The sequence below is a fragment of the Falco peregrinus genome, chromosome 2, assembly GCF_023634155.1.
Source record: "Falco peregrinus isolate bFalPer1 chromosome 2, bFalPer1.pri, whole genome shotgun sequence".
NCBI classification, from domain to species: Eukaryota; Metazoa; Chordata; class Aves; order Falconiformes; family Falconidae; genus Falco; species Falco peregrinus.
The window spans coordinates 88,735,498-88,753,702 of record NC_073722.1 but is presented as its reverse complement, the minus strand read 5'-3'; the positions used below and the strand labels follow the sequence as shown (position 1 = coordinate 88,753,702).

The following is an 18,205-nucleotide window of genomic DNA, read 5'->3' as shown; positions in this document are numbered from 1 at the left end:
AGAGACAGTAAAAAAAACACGTGTCAGTAATTCCACATATGCTACCTGCTTCAGTGACAACTGCAAGCTGCCCAGCTTTTTATAGACAGAAAGCACTCTTCACAGTGAATATAAAATCAACCACTATTCCTTTATGGATTATTTTTCTGTCCTTTACTATTTATCAAACTAGCACTTGAACATTTATTCATATTCAGATTTACAATGCTTTATTTAACAAATCCCTCACAACTTAACATACTTTCCTGAACTCTGTTATTAAGCGTGAATTACAAACTCCTATGAACAGAAACACCTCTCATTTTAAAATGTTGACAAACCCTTGACCTGAACAAACAGATCTGCAGTGCTTTAAAAGAATTCACAAATTATTAAGAAATTATTCTTCGTGGATGTTGAAGGAAGAAATGGAGAAAACAGAAAAATGTATTTGCTTGCAAAATAAGTGATCAGCCTAAACTTCCCAGTAACTGCAGAACTAAGGAACAATGGTGTCCAACTTGGAACAATGCTCTGGAAGATCCGTTGCCTTTGCAGAAGTAACAGCAGCACCAAAAGCAATGCTCTACTCCAAAGCCAGAGCTAAGAATTTAATGCAGTGTTATTGATTATATGGACAAAAGGTAGAAGTGTGACATAAAGTCACTAAAGAAGGGAACAAAAGTACCCATAAAACAAGTATCTTCTCTATAATTTTTATCAGTAATCAAATAAAGTATTCCTGCTTTGAATTTGAATTGAAATAAACAATGCATTTATTTCACACACTTTACAGTCTTCATTTAATGGAGACTAACTGGACCATAAAAGATACGGCTGAATGGAATCCTCAACTGTTTAACTGTCTGGCTCATACCTCTACCTCTCATACCTCTACTATAAAGAAAAATCCATTTTAACCATGGTGATAGAGTATGAGTGTTTGATCTAGAAATAGAGACGTCTGCTCTGTCAAATGTAAAATCAAATTGGGCCCTAATGTCCTAGATGACCAAAGATTTATGATAATGCCAGAACAGCCAGCCAGCAGAATTTCACTGAGAGAACAGAGTAAATTTCAGCTGGAGAAAATACATACTTAAAATTCGAAAGTGGAAAGCACACGAGTACATTTTTTTTTAAATAATTGATGGAATGTATTTTTGAAGTTCCTGAACTTGATTAATCAATCTCTAAAAAGCATATGATTAAAACCTGCCAGATTCTATGTTGTCATGGTTTAACCCCAACTGGCAACTAAGCACCAGGCAGCCACTCACTCACTCCTCCATCCCCTGGTAGGATTGGGAGGAGAATCAGGAAAAAGGTAAAACCCATGGGTTGAGATAAGAACAATTTAATAACTGAAGCAGAATAAAATATAATAATAACGACAATTGTAATGAAAAGGAGAGAGGGGGAAAGAGAAGTAAAATCCAAAAGGAAAAAAGACCAACAACAGTAAGTGATGCACGTTACAGCTGCTCATCACCCACTGACAGATGCCCAGCCAGTCCCCCAGCAGCAATCGGCAGCCCCCAGCCAACTCCCCCAGTTTATATACCGAGCATGACATCCCATGGTATGGAGTACCCCTTTGGCTGGTTCGGGTCACCTGTCCTGGCTGTGTCCCCTCACAATTTCCTGTGGCCCTCCAGCCTTCTCACTGGCAGGGCCCAAGAAACCAGAAAGTCCTTGACTTAATATAAACGTTACCTAGCAACAACTAAAACCACCAGTGTTATCAACATTACTCTCATACTAAATCCAAAACCAGCATTGTACCAGCTGCTGAAAAGAAAATTAACTCTAGCCCAGATGAAACCAGCACATATGTGCACACAAGAAATAAAATACAGCAGCTGTACTCACAGCCATTGCCACACTGGATCAGAAAACATCTGTCCTGCCTCTGAAAGCAGCAAGTTTCTGATGTTTAAAGCATCAGTCCCAAAACTAAAGGCCTCAAGATGCACAAATGGGATCACACAAACTTGAGGGAAATTAAATTGCAGAAGAAAGCCTTAAGCCAGAAGTGAGATCACTAGAGGAAATGTTTTCAGCTGTGATTTAGAGGGAAAACCCTTCACACCCATGCATTTCATTAACTTACATAATACTTTATGCAGAACCTGACATTTCTGTGCTTGTATTGTATCCAAATTTTTTTTCAGCAGAAATACATGAAGGTACTACTAGTTAGGTACATATTTATAAAAATATATCTGCATCTCGAACCGTGTTTCTATAAAAATGCACAGCTATTTCTAGAGACAGGAAGAGGACATTTGGAAAGTAACTCAGCAGTATTTGGATGGTACTCAGAAGAAAAATGATTAGTGAGAGAAAGAGCACAACATCATGGAGTAATTCCTGCTGGAAGGGACCTCTGGAGGTCTCTAGTCCAACTTCCCGCTCACAGCAGAGCTGACTTCAAAGTTAGATCAGCTTACTGAGGGCCTGTGTCCAGCCCCGTTCCAAATACTGCCAAGGATAGAGATTCCACAGCCTCTCCAGGCCCCTGTTCTGGTGCTTTACCACCTTCACATTGAACATTTTTTTCCTATCACTTCATCCAAATTTCTCTTGCTGCAACTTAAAAGTGGTGCCTCTCATCTGGTTCCTTCCTCTCTGCTCAAGATAGCAATTCCATATCCCCACCCTCTGTTAGTCTTCTCCTCTCCAGGATGAAGCAAACCAGCTCTTTATGACTTCACTGCCATAAGGATACATCGTTGTGTTCAACCTCTTGTCCAGGGCTCCAAATCACTTTTGGCAAAGCTGTTCCCCAACGAGTTCCGCTGCACAGCAGCTATTCTGCCCCAGGTGCAGGACTTCCAGTTTCTCTTTATTGAGCCTTCAGGGAGCTCCTGTCAATGCACTGCTCCAGTGCCCTGAAGTTCCTCTGAATGGAAGGTAGCTCTGCTGCCCAGCATGCTGACCGTGCCCTCCAAATTGGTGTCACTCAAATTCACTAAGAGTTTATTCCATCCCATCATCCAAGGCATAAGAGAGGATTATGCCCTGGTATAAGTCTGAGGAATGCCACTGGGAACTGGCTGCCACGTAGAAAGCTAGTGGTTGGTCAACACTGCATTTAACTAGGCAACAGAGGCAGTGACAAACACTGAGAAGACAAAGGCCATCTTCCAAGTTGCAAATGATTCAGCACACAGAGAACAAAGGTTGAGACTGAAGCACCCTTATTGGTAGATATAGATGTAACCAAATCCCTTTTAAATTTCTCTCAAAATGAAGATGCTATATCAGGGACAAGAAAAATAAACCAGGTTTTTTTTTTTTTAATTCATTCTTCCAGGTGAAGCTGTGGTTTGGGCGAGATTTTTTTTTTTTTTGGCAGAGAATCAACGTGCCTCATAAAGAGAATAACATATTATTTGCACAAAAGAATAAAGCTGAAACTAACGTGATGTTTCTGTCTCAGTAAAACCATGACTAAAAATTCTAATGTGTAGCCAAGAAGTGCAGCCTTATACCAAAGAACAGCAGCCAAAGAAGATGTTTGTATTTATGGCTTTACAGAGAACCTTCCAAATTTGACCTGATGAAGAGTTGTCTAAGGCTTCTGTAAATAGGTTCTTTCCAATCCAATGAAACAGAGACCTTGAAAGCAGAAAAAATCCCTTTCAATTACCTTCTTTTCTCAAAAGAGGGGGCAGGGGTAGAAGAAAAAAAAAGGAAAAAGTTATCTTTAAAATGTGAGTCAAAGCATTAAAAAAAAACCACCCTTGGCTACTGTGTATTCTGTAATTCACGTGGCCCTAAGAAAAGGGATTTAAACCTGCTTCATTTGTTTCAGTGGATCCAGAAAGATCACCCAAAAGCTGTAAGCAGAAAGCTATAAGATGAGCACCACAGTGAGGCACATCATCTCATCTAAGAGATTTTGGCTTTAGTGTATGAGCAAGAATTCCAGCACCTCGGATCAGTAACTGATGCTACTCCCAAAATCCAGATCAGGGCAATGTCACTAAGTATACTACTCAAGACTCACAGGGCCATATTTCATCATCCTGCAGGTGACTGTCTCCAGCAAAACAGAAGACTTTTTACCATTGCATCTGAGAAATAAACTCAGAAAAACTCATTACAGGAAATCTTGACTTTGCCAGAAGCATGTTATGTTCATTTATTTCTATTGCTACACCAGTAGTTAGGCATAATAAAGATTAATTTCCACAAACATATAGTACAAAACTGAGAAGCAGTAACAATTCTTTACCAGAGTTTTATGTGGTTTCTCATTAGGAGATTTTTTTTTTTTTTTTTTTAGTTTTTACTTTGTTGTGTCACTAAGTCAAAACTTTAGAAATTCTGCTTCCCCCTCTCCAATCCACTTCACCGTGCTGAGCGTCTGTTACTACCACCGCATTTGAAATACAGTAGCTTTATTACAAAGGGGCTTTAGTCACCAAGAGGAAAGGAGTATTTTCTTACATTGATGGGGATGCTACTTACAGAACAAGTGTATATAACTGAAATAAGATGAAAACTCTTATCTGCCTTGTAGCTATCTTACATTGTACTTACAGGTTCATCTAGTCAAGACTGGCCTACCTTCTGGATTTTTAAAAACGAGATGAGGTACTGAAGAGTATGTAGTACTACTTTTGTCTTGACTACTACACTATCAAAGTGGATGGAAGAAATGTTTAGGGCTTATTAATATCCAAGTGACTTGTCATAGACAGTGAGAAAAAGTTCATTACTTCCATAAATACCCACTATCTTATTTGCTTTTCTTTAAAATACTTAGAAAAAATGTTCTTTATTATGAAGTCTGTGTAAAGCTGAAATGAATTTTGACTATTTCTGACTTATACAGCTGGTAAAATCAGCCTCCTGATTTGTTAAAACCTTGACTACTTCAAAATGCTCCCAAAGAGTTCATTCAGCTTCATGGAAGCTATACACAAACCCTTCCCATGTTCAAAGCTGATGTAAAAAGTAGTACAAAAAATACAGGACAGCTTTCCACCAAAAAAACGAGCAGCAAAAATGCAGAATTTTTTCACAGATGGTAGTGGAACAAATAGCTCCCTATAGTTTCCCAGTGAGGCACTTCAGTAGTGAGACAACAGCAGCAGCAAAAAGAACCTGAACATTAAGATAAAACATGAGAAAAATGTTACTTCACAGACTATCTCCAAAGTCATAAATCAGACAACCTAACCAAGGGTTTATTTTTACCATACTTATTGTTGTTTTCAAAATGCATTTTGAAAAACAAAGAAATCCTACAGCAACCTTACTGATACTGCTGCTGGAATGAGTCACTGTTCTGGAGCTGTGGGGAAAAAGTGACAGAAGTTCCATAGAAAGGGAAAGCGACGGTCTTTCCATCAGAAGTTTCCTAATGAAAGATGCTGGCACTGCAACTGTTACATAACATCTTGTTGTTGTTTTTTTAAAATTATTCCCATGTTCAGCACCCTAGCGGGATCGAAATCACAGTCCATCTAACAAAAAGGTGCACCTTTTTAAAGGAATACCAGCGCACACCACAAAGCCTGGAACCTGTCACACAAATTGGCTGCACAATATGCTGGCCACATTCCACAATATCAGTGCTCCAACTCCTGTACAGTATTGTATTTTAATTAAGCTATGCCTATTTATACTTTTTTATCAATCTCTCTGCAGCAACATTTGAAAGAAATCTCATTCGGAAGTCTTCTTCAAGGTACATTAGAACTAGCACCAACATCCATGATCCAGATGCTGAAGAAGCTTGTATTTCCTAAGATTATAGTTCTATATACAGAAAATAATGAAGGTTTATGCACAAACGCATGCAGGGGCTTAATGCCCTGCTCTACACAGGCAGCCGTATTCCAGCAATGCCTCCATACAAAAAAACCACCATTACTGGACCAAGAGAGATAAGGTAGTAGGATGAAAAACACTGACAGACAAAGTAAAAGATAAAAAGTGACTTTTCTTTCCTTCATGTTCACTTAATGATCGCTTTCTGCAGGAGACAGAAGGAGGAGAGCTGTTAATTATACCAAGAATACACCTCCAGGATAGAGTGAGAGGGGGATGCCATGGCAACTGGCAAATGCAACAGTGAACAAAACGGTCACCCTTTGGTAGGAGTGAGACCATGAAAGAGCTTGTCCTTTTGTCCCCCTATCCCCACCTCCTCCTTCCCCCTCCTTTCTTGTCATCTTTGCTGCATTAATAAAGCACACAGACAACTCAGGAAAAACAACTTTTTCTGTAAGCAGTCTCTGACGTCTTGATGTGCAGGAAGAAAAGATGAAAATTAGCAGCATGTGGGTGGAACAAAAAGGGGGAGAAAACACATGAGGTAGAACTAGAGATGATTATTTTCTAATTTTTTAATATTTTACTTACCTCCTCCCATCTCCAGCAAAGTGCCTTTACAGAAAGCTTTTAGCTGTTACTTGAAGAGAACAGCCTGGTGATTTGTTGTTTGGTGTTTTTGGTTTTTTTTTTTTAAGAGTGAGAATTCGAGAACAAAATGCTTCAGACATTCAAGGCAGTTCAAACAAGTCACTCTCAAGTTTCCTCCTTCAAGAAAAAAGCCTATAAGACCGTGTCACTGCAGTGCTGACTGCATTCCACAGCAGAAGGGGAAATATCCCCTGAAGTGCCCTCTAGCTTCACTCACGGAAGACAATTTTTCCTGTTCCAAATAAAATGTCACATTCACTGTAAAGTCCAACATAGAGATCATAACATCACTAGACTGATGCTCCAGAGTCAATCTGAACACTTCTGAGGTTGAGTGCAGTTCCAGCTGCAGACCCTGTACAGCAAGCCCATCAGCCCTGATCCCCTAAAACCCTTCGGTTATGAGGCTGTGGTTTAAGACTACTCATCACCAGCACTGGAAAGAGTCAAACACTGGTAAAAGAAGAAAACAAGAGCTCAGTTACCTGTTTTGGAACTAGGGGAGGGCAGTAACAGCAGCACTAAAACTGTGCCTTTCCTCAAAACCCCCTGCTTTTATATTACAAAAGCAGCAAAACTTCTGTAATAATAATAAAAAATAATAATCAGGGATCACAGTGGCAGACTGCCAGGAGTCTGAAAGGCACGGCTGATTTGCATAACCTGATTGTGCCTTTGTGTTTATAATAAAAATTTCTTGTTTTGATTCTGATGAAAGCTTCTTCATGAAGCATCATGTTTAATTAGATCTGACACTGAAAGCTGCTGAAGAGTTTTGACTGCAGGTTTAGAAAGGGAAACAAGAGCACTTGCTGGCACCAGCCAGTGGGAGAAGGTGGTCATGTATGTATGTGTTGCTTTGGAAGAGGCGAGTGAAGCCAAGGGTGAAAGGGAAGATTTGATCTGTCAGAACAGGGCAGGGAGAGCTCAAGGTCTGGCAGCTGGAACAGGAAAGGGTGGTTGAAAATTTCTTCTCTCTCCCTCACTGTTTGGGGATGGAGTTGGTCCCAGAGCAAGGATTTTTTTGGCTAAGGCAGCAGTGAGTCTTAAATAACTCAGCAATGTTGAAACAGTCCCTTCTCATGACATTTAGATGATATACTATACCATAAGGAGCCAATAGACATTTCAGCTACTACAACGCTACCCATTACTGGGAGTTTCTACAGTCAGTCGCCTATTCTCAAGGGTCACAACACAGGATTAGAGACTTAGTGGCATTTTGGAACTTTGCCTTTGAACACTCTTGTATTTTTAGAGATGTTAAATACAGCCCTGTGTGCAATGTTGACGTCTGCAATGTTTTAAGCTGTTCCATATAAATTCAGTTCTCAGGATTGCTGATGTACAGTATACCCTAACACACAACCACAACGTTTCACCTGTACTCTTTAGGCTACCTGTCATGACAGTTTCAATGCTGGTGAAAGCCGTAATTTTAGTATTAAGGCATTCAATATTAAGTCCACAGTAATAAAAATACCCTTTCAAATTGCAAGTCAAGAAAAAAAGAAGACAGATGTATTCTTAGACTGAAGTATCTCCACATGCATTAATATTCTGCACACTAAGAAGCTTCATCATAGCTGGTGCTGCAATAACTTTCCCATGCCGACATGTCCTTAACAGTATCACAGACATCATCATTATGTATAAAATGAAGAATTAAATATGACCAATTTTAGGCAGTCAGTAGAAAGGCTTATTAGAAATTCTCTAATTATCTAGAAGCTTCACAACTGCTTCTGCCAGCACGTCCCCTCCTTGGTCCTTAGGAACACACATTTAAGCACAAAGCTACCTCAAGGTCAAACTAGTCTGCTTCTTAATCTTTCATCCTCCTTCAGCAAGTCCTCCTTGGTATTCCATTTCCAGGGACCATTAATTTCATATGAAAATCTTAGTTGGCAAGACTGAAAATATATCTTATAACTCAGAGCCATAGCTGACTGCTTTCAGGATCTCTGCAAATTTTTTGATAATATTCTCAGACTGAGAAAATTAAAAGAAAAGAACAAACATCCTTCAAAATGCTGCTTGACCAAACTGAATTAATCTCTACTCTAACTTCAGAAACTTAACTACTAATGACACAGTGACCACTATGGGGTAGCTATTTCAGCCCATTTGATACATGTGTATCAAAAGCCTTGCTCACACTTAAGAACTTAAACATAAAACGACAAAAAGAGGAGGAATGACTTTCATTCCTCTGGATGAACAACTGGAGCTGTTCTCCAGTCCAGTGGGCTGCACAGCCACACAAATGCTTGTGCCAGCACAAAGGAACATACACCATAGCAGAGGAAGAAGCAGCTACCGAGGAAGCAGGCTTACTTCTTCTAGCAGCAGTTCTCTCTTTCAAGTGCTGATTTACCTATGCTACATTCTTACGCTGTGAATCTCTATCATGTCTTCTAGAGGTACGACTTTAGACAACAAAAAAAATAATCAGAAAACTAACACCCATCACAGCCTGTAAGTACAACCAGAACTACTTACTTTCTTCCCTCAGATACTAAAAGGCCACCAGGTGAGATGGGCTACCACTCTCCCAATCTTTTCCAATTGCATGACTACTCACTTCATGACTTTAAATTCTAGCCTGAGCAATTAAACGTTGCTGGAGTCACAACCCCACTCCTGATGGTCATACACCCTTCTTTGGAAGCTGCCATAGTCTGAACTAAATTCAAGTAGTTTCTGAAACTTCAGCCTCTTTGTTTTTAAAACAGTACAATAGGCTAAAGGGTCAATAGGCAGTACTAGAACATGCAAATATTTGAGAAGTTATTTTGTCAAATCCTCTGCATATGTTAGTTTAGTCACATGATCAACTTGGCAACTTCAACAAGAGCAGTTAAATATGCAACAAGCAGCAAAACAACATTCTCTGAAGGGCTGATGATTATACTGTTGTAACAGATAAAATGATATTTATTTGCAAAGTGTTCACTGGGCCATCTTCTGTAACACTGGAAACTGACCAGACAATATTGCCCTTGTCCTCTTGAGGACACAATAAGAAAGATAAACAGCAGCATTAATATCGATGTTTAAGAACGTTGCATCACCACTCTAGATCTTGAACTAAAGTGTGCTCAAGCTTATGAATACAGTACTTTTTAGAATTATTATTATTTTGGAATACTGAACGAAATCTCCCAGCAACTTACACTGAATACATTTTTATACCAATTACTGGAATCTCATCTGTTTATGCTACTGTCTTCCCACCCACCGTAAAGGGTTTTCCTTTTTATTAAAAACAAGAAAACTGCATTCACTTCAGTCTTCCCTGCCATTTCACTTTCACATTAGACAGTATTACAAGCTGAGATTTTACTTCACCATTATGGTTTAACAGTAAATATTTATTACAGTAACACTGAACCTAGCTAAATACAAACACAGCACAAATTATTAATGATGTTAAAATCCACCCCCCCACACACACACCCTGGGTAATATAAATGGATTAACTTATATTGTATTTGCCAGTAGGTTTTTCAAGTTCACAAGTCTCCCTTTGGTAACCTCTTTGAATGACTCTTTCAGCTCTTCAGCTGCTTCTCAATTAGACATTAAAAACTCAAAGCTCCCATAAGCAGGATTTGGTAAAGCAAAACTGTGTTTGCTGTGGAAAAACACCAAGTACTCCCGAAAGTTAAGAGCTGGATCCAATTAAGTTTGAGAAGATGTTTAAGTGATAAGATGATGCTCAACTGATTTTAACTGGTAAGGTTCCTCACCACACTAGAGCTCTAATGCTATAGCATGTTACCCAAGTCTGTACCGAGTACACACAGGTACACCCTTCTGTTAAAGGTGTTACAGTCCAAGCACAGCACACTGTTAAGCATCCTGTTAAAATGTTAAGCAACACCTGAACTGTGAACCTCAGTCACATGTATAAAGGACTCCTTTTTGAAACACAATTTTCCATCCTTGGCACAAGCAGGCTATGTTGCCACCCTATACAAGATCTCATGACAGAATATCTACATTAATTTCTTTGTTGATGTGTAGCATGTCACAAGAACACTTCAATTTCAACAGCTATCCTGAAGCAGAGGAACTCATCATGGCAAGGTTTTGTACCACCATCTTTTTCTGCCTTCTTCAAGGCTGGGAGCCAACCCTTCTAAGCCACTTCCCCATGCATTTAGCTGACTTTGTAGAAGAAGACGCTAAAGTGCCATCAGCTCAACACATGTTAACATTGCAACAGTCATGAGGACTACAGAGGACTTCTGAAATCAAGTGAAAGGGCCACAGTACTGCCAAACTATTAAAAAGGTTATACTTTTGTGATGAGATCTAACAACCCGCTTTGTCAAATTCCATTTACTGATTGCTCTATTGTTTCCTGCTTAAGCCTCAAGAGGTGTATAAAAAGATTTCAACTAAGTTGTTAAATATTTAGGTTAAAAACTCCAACTGGTCTGGAAGAAAGCTGAAAAGCTGTAATTCAAATAATTCCTTATTTTAGTAGTAAGTGAAAACTTCCATAAAGAAACCATATACTGCCTGGAACTGTAAAATACAACAGCCAACAGAGAAAGACATGCATCAAGGTGGACTCTTTCTTCACAGGGGGTTTTTTGACTGTCAATTGCTTGGGATAAGTGACTGAAGAACCACAGGTCCTGTAAACCTACTCAAACTATCCAATAATAAAGCACTTCTCTGGGCTGCAGCAGCTCTATACATTACATAATTTGTTTACAGACTGCAAATACTTGCCCATTTTAAATAAAACAGGATTCAGTATGTTGAAAACAGACAGATGTCTACAAGAGCGGCTATTCCTGTGTCTCCACACTAATTCATAGTGTTATACGAGCAGCAGGGCAGCTTCACACAGCTTACAAGATTCTGCTAGAAACAGCCGAAAGTGAGACTGCAGCATGTAATAATCTCATTAGCTGGGACTGCTTCCTAAAAGGGAATGCTTACAAGCTTCAAAGTGCATCGTGTTAAGAGGTATGCTTTATTTCAAGTGATTTAACTGGAATTTCATCAATTCCAGTGCAGTTATATAGTAGCTTACCTACTGCATCTACTTTCAAGATTAGTTTGTGTGCAGGTTTTTCATGATTCTAGTGTTTTGCCACATGCCTGAGTAAGTGTTGACTTTGCAGGAAGAACTGCCATAGCAATCGCATATCCAGAATCTTCAAGAAAGCTCATCAAGGAACTTGGCTGATCCATGCAAGTTTGTTGAGTGAATACATCCAAAAAGCAAACAGTAATTTTATTTCAAAGAAGCTTATTAGCAAATTCTTTTTATTTTGAAGTCATAAATCAGTGTGATGTTGCCTGTTTTTTCCCCCAAGATAAACTAAAAAGCCTTAACTTGCCAAGATTTCCTTAACAAAAAACCCATAAAATCTTAAATACCAGACCACAATCAAAGAAAACACTTCTACTAGAATACCTCTTTTGACACTTCTGTTAATTTCTACAGTTCAATGGAAACATGCTACTGACTTTCCAAGGGGCACAAACTGGAGAAAGTTACTTCCAGAAAATCTAATAAAGAAAAACTCCCTTTACTCTTACATCCTGTCCTGTTACCCTGCTAGGAGATGCACTATACAAATGCACATTTTAACTAAACACGCTGTTAGATCATTTTTATCTCAGTATTAATAACTGGAAACATTTATGGATACTCAAGACTCAGACTTTCTACACAGCACAGGAAAAAACACAGGTCGGCATGCCTTCTGACAACTAAAACTAACACAATTTCAGGAAAAAATTTAGTGTGAAGGTAATCTTGTCTATAATAAATGCTGTGTAAGAGAGTCTGCCCTGAGGGCTTCAACCCCCTCTACTCTCCTAGACAAGGCAATAATCACCAGTAAAACAATATTCATCAAAATGAGATGAGGAGAACAAGCATCCCTAGATTCAAGAGAATAATGCGTGAAAACACAAGATTCAAGCTCCACTTGAAGGCACGTATCTTCAATGAAAACAAACAGAAAAAAAGCTGGAACTTTCCACAAAAGACAAAGAAATCTGCTTTTCCTGAAGCTGCAGAGTAGGCAGCACTAACCCTTTTTACAGGAGTTGACCTACAGCCTTAAATTTCTTCAGCTGTACTAGGCAGAAAAGCCTAAAAGGAAGGCCTCTTAACTCTATATAGCAAAGGTTCACCTTTGTAAGTTCTCCTACCTCCTAAGCAGCATCTCTAACAGTTGTACTTCAGTTCTGAGAAGCATTTTTCATGTACATTAACATACTGAAGGGAGGATCAGGTAACGTGAGTTATTTGAGGTTAGTTTGGAAAGATCTAAAGAATAGAGGCAGTGTTCTGGTGATAGATACTGGACTTGCTTCAGAAACTAGAAGAATTAGCTGGAGTTCTAAGAAATGTGTTTCTTTTGAAAATCAGGTGAGATAGGTATTCAAATCCTTTCCACATTAAGACAATATTTAACTTGCTAACATCAGAGATGTACCACCTCAAAAGTTTTTGCAAAGCAGAGATAGGTGTATTTTACAGAAGAAAAGCCCCATCCCAATTTGGAAGATGAAGAGAAATTCTGAAGAACAGACTTTTACTGTCCTTCCATTGTTATGGTATTAGTGCCTAGGCAAAGGGAAAGAATCAAGTGATGGAGAAGCAGGCAATTCTCCCCCTCTCTGCAACAATACTACCTTTTTCCTGGTAACGGGCGAGTTCGAATGCGTGTGTGGATATATCTAGACTAGTCATAGCTTGTAGCTTTTCTTGTATGTACAGTTCTGCTGGGTAAGGCACATGACAGGAAGATGAAATTACAGGAGATGATGGGAAGGTGAAATAATGGAAGAGATACTCAAGGGACAGAAGAGACAAACTACAGAAAACCAGAATAACTTTCTGCAGCTCGTAAACCAAGTTTGTTCAAGACATTTCTGAAAGAGCTCTACTTTAAATCAGTACTGAAACATGGTTCAACATATTCATATAGTTATATACCTTTCTTGTACAGAAAACCTTAGAGATGCTTTCTGGTTTACACTTAGGCATGATACAGACCACCACTTGTGAAACACTTGAAGATAACAGACTTCCAAGTTGCACTTCAACAGATTTTTTTTTCAAATATTCTTAGACAAATACTATTTTAGTTACTTTTTGAGAGCTAGCAATCAATAACACAGACTGCATTTTCATAGCATAAAACACTCACAAAGCTCTGAGCAGTATTAACTAGGAACACAGATTTTTTCTTCAAAATATATTTTATCTTCTAGTCAAAATGTGCTGAGTAACTGCTTCTTTGTGTGCTGGCGGCAAAAATTATGGAAAGTACAAACCTAGAAAATACTCTGGGGCTTTCAACTGATGGTTTGCTGGCAAAACAAATGGCCACAAAACACGTCATTCATCCAGTTCTCCTCTTGGCTTTGATTTCACATTAAGGACTGATAAATAACCATCCCTTTAAAGCTCTGTAATTGTTCACTGGATAAACTGAGAAACTACAAGCTAAAAATAAACTGAGTAATATAACAGAGTTAAAATCAGTTTCTCAGCCATGCAAGTTGAGAGAAAAGATATTTGGTATCTCTGGAGCAGAGTGCAATGTTAGGAAGGGAAGAGCTGATGAGGTTGTTAGCCCTTAGGGATCAGAGAGAAGTAATTACCATCCATGAAGTGCTGAGGAATGATGGGGACATTAAGGAAACTGTAGTGTGCTATAAATATTTCAATTTTAAGATTGTTTGGGGGTTTCCCCACAAGCTTTTGGGCACGCAAACTGTCCTTCAAGCCTGATATACACAATAGCAATGACCCTAACAAAAGGGATGAGCTCCCTACACTAATGTGACCCAACTTGTCTTAGATGACAACAACACAAGGAAAGTAGATATTTCTAATTGCTGCAAACACTCAGTGACAGACTTGATTGTACAGGCTAAGTAATAAAAGCTTGTTACAAGCAGCCAGAGACTTCACAGAGCTTACCTGTTTCTGTGCTGATGCTCCCATATGCACCTGGCAAAACTTGACTGCCTGTTCAAGTGCTACTTCTTCATCCACCTGAACACAGAATCACAACTAATGAAGTCACAATTACTTAGCTCATCTATAAATCTAATTAAAATCAGATGAAATGGGGAGGTAAAGCATGAGAATAAGGCGGAGAAGCAGCTCTTCTATGGCAGAACGGTGATCTTAAGTTATTTGGGAGTCTATAGTGAAAGATATAAAACGCTCTCTTAATACAAAATAATATTTAGCATGAACAAACCTCATGTAATTGGTATTATAGCTCTTAACTGATTTCAGAAATTTACCTCCAAAACATGGAGGGTTTCCCCTCCACCTCTAGTAGTGGTCTCGTCAAGAGAATGGTTCTTTGGGAGATACATATCTCCCCAGCTTTTGAACAGGTATAGGGCCAATTTTATACTGCTTGGTTCGGCACTTATTGTTATTCTATAAGCATGTCCGAGGTCACACAGAGAAATTACAACTAACGGTAAAATACTTTACCTGTTTAATCAGCATGTACGTTTCAGACATGATCTTCTCAATTTTACCCAGGTCATAGGCCATAACTTTCTGACCTTGCTGCCATACTCGATAAGCATCAAGCAGAAGTGTTTTCCCAGACTCCACATCCTCAAGTAATTTCCTCTTCCTGCTTGATCTCTGGACAGGTTCTTCTGTAGGTACTGCTTGAACTATTCCTTTAGCTGCCTGCTGCTGATGTTTTGAGCTAATACTTAGCTCTTCCAAAGAAAGTTCTGGAGTCCGGCTCTCTGGAGCTCTCTCTTTTGAGTTCCTGCCAGACTGAAGACGGTCTGGCTCACTGCGTTTACATGAAGAATCAATTTTTTCAGGGTCATTAGAATTTCCATCAAGATCCATCGGCTCAACTGAACCAGGCCTAGGGAGCTCTTTAATTTCCTTGTCATTCTTGTCCTCTTGCTCCAATATGTCCATAGCATTGGGAATTTGTCCCTGTGTGACCTCCTTTACTCCGTTTTCAGTACTATGTACTACTCCATCTGATAAAACTGGCTTTTTGGGAAGGACATCCTTCCCCTCTTCAGCACTAGTTTTATTAGAAACGTCTGTTGTCATCCTTCCTGAAGGAAGGTTAGAAGACTTGGAACTCTGATCTTCTGAAACCTTAGTGAAAGAAGTCATTCTTTTCTGTTATTATTGCAATCAGAAAGCATTTGAGCACAGCTATGACCACCATGAATACTGACAACGAGTACCTTTACATTACTGTCTCTGCTGAAGAAAAAGCATTTATTCTATATTCATTCTTGTTTGTTCCTGAATATTAATTAATCCAAGCCACAAATCTTACAGTTAAAGTAAGATTTTTTTATCAGTGAAAACATCACAGAGAAATCAACTGCATATGCTGAACCAAAGCTGCAATGTTTTTTTCCCCTGCACTACTTCAGTGTGTACTGTGGGATCCAACTAAATGAAATCCAAGGTTTTAACAGTGCAGAATTTTCTTCTAATGTACTGAAATCAAAACTAAACCTGTTTCGTTTGGCAGCTGCAGATCAACCTCCAATTTAAGAACCTTCCCTTTGGTTGCTCTTACTTAACTTTCTTCAGAAAGTTAGCAGATCAAGAAGTATGCTAAATTCTGCCACAGGGTTTTAATTTTTGTACCTTTACTTTGGTAATGGTCCAATACCTCAGTATGTCATCTCTTCTTTCAAAAATTGCTAGTGATACAATTCTTTCATCCAGATCTGTGAACAAACTATTTCATACACACAGAGTTCCAGTGCTCTTACGGATGTTTTCATTTAATTTGTTAAACTCACGATCTGTCAACTTGAAAAACCCTTAGGAACAAGTTCTTCCTTAAAAGTGTTTATCAAATAAACTTCCAATTTCCAATTATCTTAACTCAGAAACTGCTTAGTCTCTATATGACTTTTTAAAATTAAATCTAAATTACAATTCAATGTAATAACAGGTGTGGTGCTGTCAAGGACTAGCAGTTAAAAATGGCTAGGCATGTATATCTAGTTGCCTAGTTTTGTTTTGCAAGAGGAATCTTAGTTCATTTTAAAACGAAATTTCCAATAGCTCCCACCTGAAAATGTAGCTGTTCTACTACCATCATTTGAAATTTGAGGGACAGCCAAACCAAAGTTCCTGCAATCCATTCTCAACAACTATATTTGTTACTAGATTCCCAAATAAGGAAAAACAACAATGCTGGAAGAAAGTTTTCTCAGTAGCTGCATATAAACAAAAGATATCAGATACAACTGATAATAATGTAGCCCTTCAGCCCGAGGAGATCTAAGGAATAAGTAAACTGAACATAGAAAAATTTAATTACCAATGACCATTAAATGCACTGCTGCCTTACCTGTGTCAGATCGTTGAGAGTGTCCTCCAACACTTTCACTGTAAGCACAAAGGCTTGTTGGGCCAGAACCTGGCGATCTGCATCACGCAAGTACTTCCTGTGCCACAGTAAGGTAACAGAAATTAAGCCAACTGCCAAAAGGTTACAGGACTTCAAAAGCAAGAATGAGGATGTTAAAAAAAAAAGAAAAAAAAAAATCAAACCAAAACAAACCCATCCAATAAAAAAACCTAACACAACGATTCTAAAAAAACAAGTTAGAAGAAAGCAAACAAAACATACACAGTTGCATATTGAAATACAACACTTCAGTTATTTTTCCCTCCATTTCTCCCCTCCCCACAATCATTTAAGGTGACAGGCATGAAGCAAGAGATAGCACTATCTGCCAACAGAGGGAAGGCAAGAAATGAAGAAAGAAACCCCAAAAAACCAAACCCAGAGCAAAACAGACAACCAGAATTACAGTTTTCTTTTATCAGGCCTTCTGTGCCCCTCAAATACCAGCTTTTCATTCAAACCTTTTCTCGAAAAAGAGTACTAGTCACACAAAGTTATCTTTGAACTGTCAGGTGATTTTCATGTTCTGGATGAACCATGCATGTGAGATTAAGGACAACAGCAAATCCTTTCTCGTGTGTCTTATCAGTTGCCTTTGAATCTAGGTTTTTTAGAGCTAAAACACCCATGTACTAATACTTTTTTCCTATTCAATATTATTAAAAAAAAAAAATTGTATATCTAACACTTATTCACTCTATAGCTTCATTTAATTTACTAGAGCATTGTAACTTCAGTGTATTCTGACACAATGCTTTAGTTCACTTTCAAGGGCAACATTTCCAGCCAGCCATCCCACCTAATTGAGTTTGACGGAAAACTGAATTTCTATCTCAGAACTGGCTGGTTCTAATGACAGGGCTAAATATAAAGTAAATAATTTTGAAGGGTACTATTTCAGTAAAAAAGCCAACATTTTTAATACACGTATTTTCTCTCTACAGTATTACATTAAATTGGTAATTCTGTGGTTTGCTTTTTAAACAAGATACAAAAACCTGACTCCTCATTAGTTCAGTAATAACTAAAGTTCAGCTAAAAACCGTCCTATTTTTAAAAACAGGGCTGTTACAGGCATATACTAGACACACCCAGAATATCTGCATTTATAAGTTCCTGTAATGACTGCAGTTCACCATGGCTGGCACTGGCTGATCCAACATGTCAAATTACTTGTTTGTTAAATTCAGTCTAGACTTATAAATAACATAATATTTTTAGTACAGCTGTGGGCTTGCTTAGGACAGAGTTTAAACCTTCTATGGTCCAGTACTTCTGATATGCTGAAAGTCAAAGTATTTTTGGCTTCAAGTCTGCTGAACATGTGGCAACATATTCCCAGACATACTACAACCTATGCA

At 38.5% G+C, this 18,205-nt stretch overlaps 1 protein-coding gene across 6 annotated transcripts in view; it reads right to left on the bottom strand.

Annotated features, from left to right (window-relative positions):
- Positions 1 to 18,205, bottom strand: part of CABIN1 (calcineurin binding protein 1) — a 118,028-nt gene that overhangs the window by 16,009 nt on the left and 83,814 nt on the right. For all 6 annotated transcript variants that reach the window (XM_055794847.1, XM_055794846.1, XM_055794850.1 and 3 more), the window contains 3 exons: positions 16,785 to 16,881; positions 14,921 to 15,562; positions 14,390 to 14,464 (listed from right to left, as the gene is read on the bottom strand). In XM_055794847.1, the coding sequence (XP_055650822.1) occupies positions 14,390 to 14,464; positions 14,921 to 15,562; positions 16,785 to 16,881 (814 nt within the window). The remainder of the gene's footprint in view (positions 1 to 14,389; positions 14,465 to 14,920; positions 15,563 to 16,784; positions 16,882 to 18,205) is intronic.